We start from the raw sequence: 5,000 nt of genomic DNA on the forward strand, positions 1-5,000 counted from the left end.
CTCTCTCTCTCTCTCTCTCTCTCTCTCTCTCTCTCTCTCTCTCTCTCTCTCTCTCTCTCTCTCTCTCTCTCTCTCTCTCTCTCTCTCTCTCTCTCTCTCTCTCTCTCTCTAAGGTCTGTTAATTAGGAAACAGTGTATGTTTTGCTTTGTTTTGTCTTACTTGATTTTTTTGTATTATTTATTTTTTTTTTTTTTTTTTTTACTTTTACTTTTCTTACATTTATTGGCAGCGCTCTTGACGGCAAACCCTGAAAAAAGAAAAAAATATATAAAATAGATAATCGGTGATGATGGAAAAAGGTGAAACTTCTCTTCGGTAATAAGACTGCCTGCGGTCTGGGTTGAGCAGAAGGTAATTGTTTGTTCCGTAGAATAAAAGAAAACAACAATAATAAAGATAGGTTAATTTGAATGAATAAGATTTTTATTTTTCAAAACTTTCAACTCTATTATCTTTAATATTGGGAAGGATGAATTTTAGGAGAAATAAGTAAGAACTAGCATAAGTATCATTTAATATCGAGTACAAGGGAAATTCCTTGAGATTGTTACTCACCTCGACTCCAGTTGAAGGGTCGTAGTTGGCCACGGCGAGGTAGAAGCTATTTGAATCGCCAATTGGTATTGTCACGGCGATGCTCGTGGCGTCTCCAGGGGACCTGAACCCGTCCAGCGGCTAAGGGAGAAGACAGGCGGGCGAATAGAAAGAACAGAAGAAAACCACAATGCAAAGGCAACATTTTCGAAACAGATACGCAGATAAATGTAACTATATAAAATAAACTGTGTATAATTTCACATGTTTGCAGAAGACAGAAATGGAAAAGCAACACCAGATATGGATTATTTTCAATAATCTCTGATTGAGTTGGTCGAAGAAATAAATTGAGTAGATAGATAGATAGATAACACTAGAAAGATTGTCAAACATTGACTTAAAATAAGCTGATGTTATACAAAATGCACGTACGCAATATTGAAGAACAAAGCAAATGTAACACTGAAAAAAGTTGAAGTATCAAGAAAATCTTTGAATTAATAAAATGATCGACAGGAAAACAATAACAAAATTTATGATGGATGCAACGGTATTGCTTGAATTGTGAATGCCATTGCTTTCATTATTTCTCTTAATTACTAACACTAACACTAATATTACTACTGCTACTGCTATTGCAACTAAAAATAATAATGATAATAATAATGATAGTAATAATGGTAATAATAATAATAATAATAATAATAATAATAATAATAATAATAATAGTAATAATAATAATAATAATAATGATAATGAAGTTAATAATAATAATAATAATAATAATAATAATAATAATAATAATAATAATGAAGTTAATAATAATAATAATAATAATAATAATAATAATAATAATAATAATAATGAAGTTAATAACAATAATAATAATAATAATAATAATAATAATAATAATAATAATAATAATAATAGTACTTAATAATAATAATAATAATAATAATAATAATAATAATAATAATAATAATAATAATAATAATAATAATAATAATAATAATAATAATAATAATAATAATAATAATAATAATAATAATAATAATAATAATAATAATAATAATAATAATAATGATAATGATAATGTAATAATAATGTAATTATCTTACTGCTACTATCATTAATTCTTACTCAGTCATTATTGTTCTAACATATGTTATTGCCTCGTGTGGAAAGGTAAATAAAGTACGTACCTGTAACAAGAAGAATTATCTCGCTCTCTCTCTCTCTCTCTCTCTCTCTCTCTCTCTCTCGTGTGTGTGTGTGTGTGTGTGTGTGTGTGTGTGTGTGTGTATGTGTGTGTGTGTGTGTGTGTGTGTGTGTGTGTGTGTGTATGTGTGTGTGTGTGTGTGTGTGTGTGTGTGTGTGTGTGTGTGTGTGTGTGTGTGTTTACCTCTTTGCCATGGGTGAAGTTGTCCCGAATTGTCGCTAAGTCCTCGTGGTAGCGAGTCAAGTACTCGTACTGTAGAGCGGGAGAGGAAATGTTTATTGTGACTGACACTCGGCTTGATGTGATATGATAGGTAGATGGGATGGTTTAATGTGGCAGGAGTTTGGAAAGACAAGAGTATAAAACAGCGTACAGATGATAAAATTATGCCTGTGGGCACAAGCAAGCAGTTTGCCTGCTGACTGCCTTACCGCTTGTGCCTGCCTGCTTTAATACGGGCAAAGCGCCTGTTTTCGTAATTCTGTGAAACTGCCTGTCCCCGAACAACCATTCCCTCTGGCTATTGTCCATACAGGTTTGACTGGACCAGATCGACAGCCTATAGTCAGTAATACATTTGTGCCCGCGGATTTAGCCCGGTTGTGGGCAATGCCTCTCAAGGCTCGAGTTGTGTTCGATCGTGTGGATGGACCTTAAGGAGTAAAGAAAATAGTGGAGGAAGATGATTTGCAAAGAGATGAATATAAAGAGGTGAGTGTAGTGGTTTGGGATTCAAGATCTTATAGAGCGAGGTTGAACAAAAGATTCATTGTACAACACATCCCCAGGTGTCATTGATATTATCTTAGAAATTGAGAAATGGTTGGGGATGAGATGGGACTCAAAGAATATCCGGGAACTAATTAGAGATCGCTTACTGATGGAAGGTAAAGCAGAGAGAAGTTGAAAGTTTTATCAACTTTTTATGCTCCTTAAGACCTACACCTCAATATGGTTTGACGTACAGTTATCTCCAAGGCGAGGTGGCTGTTGGCAAGCTACTGTTAAGGCGGGTTCACACGTGCCAATTTGCCTAACGACTGTAGAAAACAGTCGCAAATCAAGACCAACATGTTGGTCTTGCTAATTGATATGCAACTTTACTTACGTCGTGACGTCATGGAGTAAGTTTTGAAAATGTGGTCTCAAGAAATACAGAAGAGCATGTTAGTGTTGGTAAAGGAAAAAGAACACATCTGGGACCCCATAAATTAATTATATTGTTAAAAAAAAAGCTCGTCGTTCGACGAAATAGTTGCCACTCTACAAGAACTGTTTCCCTCAATGCAGGGTGTTGTTGGAGGTGAGGATTAAAGACCTGTCAGGATTTAATTTGATCACAATTGTGCATAATCTTAAGATTAACGATTTTCTTATGAGAAATGTAGGCTAATTTAGAGTGTGGTAAACACTCCTTTCTTTCCTTCTACTTAGCCAGGGACGTATCCACATATCCAGTACGCCAAAAGAAAAGCAACTACAGCTACAACATCGTCACTGGAGGAAGACATCTTGGCGGGTAGCTGTTTGTTTACATTTACTTCCCGCCAAGGCGCCAACTAGTCGATATTTTCCAGGCGCTACGTCTGACACTTTCCGACTAGAAGGGATGAGTCGGAAACTATACGTACGTAAAAAACAGTCGCAAATTGGCACGTGTGAATCCGCCTTTAGGCTATAAATAGCAGTCCATCAGTTGTTTTACTAATAAATAAATATTTACTCATTTGTTCATTTTTTAGTAAATGTTTGGGTATTGATGCACGATGTACTAAGACCTCAAGCAAATGAAATCCAGAATACGATAAGGACGATTGAATTAAAGGTTTCATAAGATAGTCTTGTCTGACCTCACTGCCGTGATGGATAGCAATTGATCAAAATTGTCCTCCCTGATATTTAAGTTCTAAGAATGAAATTTAAATTGTGAAAATATTTGATTGGGCAAGAGTTACAGAGACGCTAAGGACTAAGAAATATTCTGAACAGCAAAAGGAAAGAAGCTATCTAATTTTGCACGAGTGCTTCAGACCTCACCGAGTCCTTGGTTAAAACTTTATGAAGAAGAAAATTTAAGAAAGTCATGAGCCCTAAAGATTTAACACTTTACAACTGCATATCGTGTAACTCTCCACACACCGTTGTCGATGTTCTTTGCCGGGCAGCCGTTTGTCCTTCCAAATAGAATGTGATCGTGACAGTACCGTTGTCGGTGACGGGAGGATCACTTGGCTTCAGCTTGGGCATTTCTGTCACCCGTGGTGGTAAATCCTGCAGTGAAAAGATAGGTAAGACCAATATCAATAAGTTCCTTGTTAAATTAATTATTTTTGCCAAAATGCAAGTTATTACTGCCAAATTTATCTACTTATTGAAAAATCTATCTAGTGAAACAGATAATGTAACAGATCAATGTAATGATTTCGCGTTTTTTTTCCCTTAGGTATATATATCCTTTTGTTGTCATTAGGTAGAGGAAGAAAAAATTCTGGTACCATGTAATCTGAACGTTTCCATTCATAACCAGCACGAGTGTTCTCTGCTCTCACTCAAAACGTTCAAACATGTTGGTATAATACAGAATCTATTGAAAACATGAGTTCCTACAATGTTCGCTCACAAGATTCTTTTACCAAAATTTCCTGGGGCAGATATTAGTTACATTTCACCGTAGCCAATATTTCCTTAGTAAAAAGAATAAGGAAAAACAAAATAACAAACCTGTTTGTCATTAATGATCTTAGCACTGTACGGATTCAACAGCATCCTGTTGACTACAAGGCTACGCGATGCTCCCTTTTCGTCAGAGAAACTCAAGCAACATTCACCTTCTGTAGGGTTTATCGGGAGGACGCCAGAGCTACTTCCTGTCCAGCTTCCTGTAGCAGCCATACGTGGCCTGTGGGAAAGACTACGAACTAGTTGAAAAAAGAAATCACACAATCCATTGTAAGTACCGCTCATGTCATACACATTGAACAGTTTTGTTCGTTTTACTACGCTCAAGGAGTTGTGGTTATATATATATATATATATATATATATATATATATATATATATATATATATATATATATATATATATATATATATATATATATATATATATATATATAACCCTGGCCCTCTTCCTACGTAAAAAAAAAAAAAAAAAATATAATATATATATATATATATATATATATATATATATATATATATATATCATAGAATATCTACAGCTACATCAGATAACTAGACTATG

The 5,000-nt window shown here is 34.5% G+C and overlaps 2 protein-coding genes across 4 annotated transcripts in view; one reads left to right on the forward strand and one right to left on the reverse strand.

The window, feature by feature from the left end:
• The window catches only part of LOC123504088, a 44,622-nt gene that overhangs the window by 12,342 nt on the left and 27,280 nt on the right, over positions 1-5,000 (forward strand).
• Positions 1-5,000, reverse strand: part of LOC123504087 — a 22,646-nt gene that overhangs the window by 631 nt on the left and 17,015 nt on the right. For 2 of the 3 annotated variants that reach the window (XM_045254377.1, XM_045254376.1), the window contains exons 17-21: positions 4,479-4,668; positions 3,897-4,028; positions 1,941-2,009; positions 557-676; positions 219-248 (exon numbers count right to left, since the gene is read on the reverse strand). In XM_045254377.1, coding sequence (XP_045110312.1) covers positions 219-248; positions 557-676; positions 1,941-2,009; positions 3,897-4,028; positions 4,479-4,668 — 541 coding nt within the window. The remainder of the gene's footprint in view (positions 1-218; positions 249-556; positions 677-1,940; positions 2,010-3,896; positions 4,029-4,478; positions 4,669-5,000) is intronic. The other variant, XM_045254378.1, reaches the window with a different exon arrangement.

This window comes from Portunus trituberculatus, chromosome 15 (genome assembly GCF_017591435.1).
Source record: "Portunus trituberculatus isolate SZX2019 chromosome 15, ASM1759143v1, whole genome shotgun sequence".
Taxonomy (NCBI): Eukaryota; Metazoa; Arthropoda; class Malacostraca; order Decapoda; family Portunidae; genus Portunus; species Portunus trituberculatus.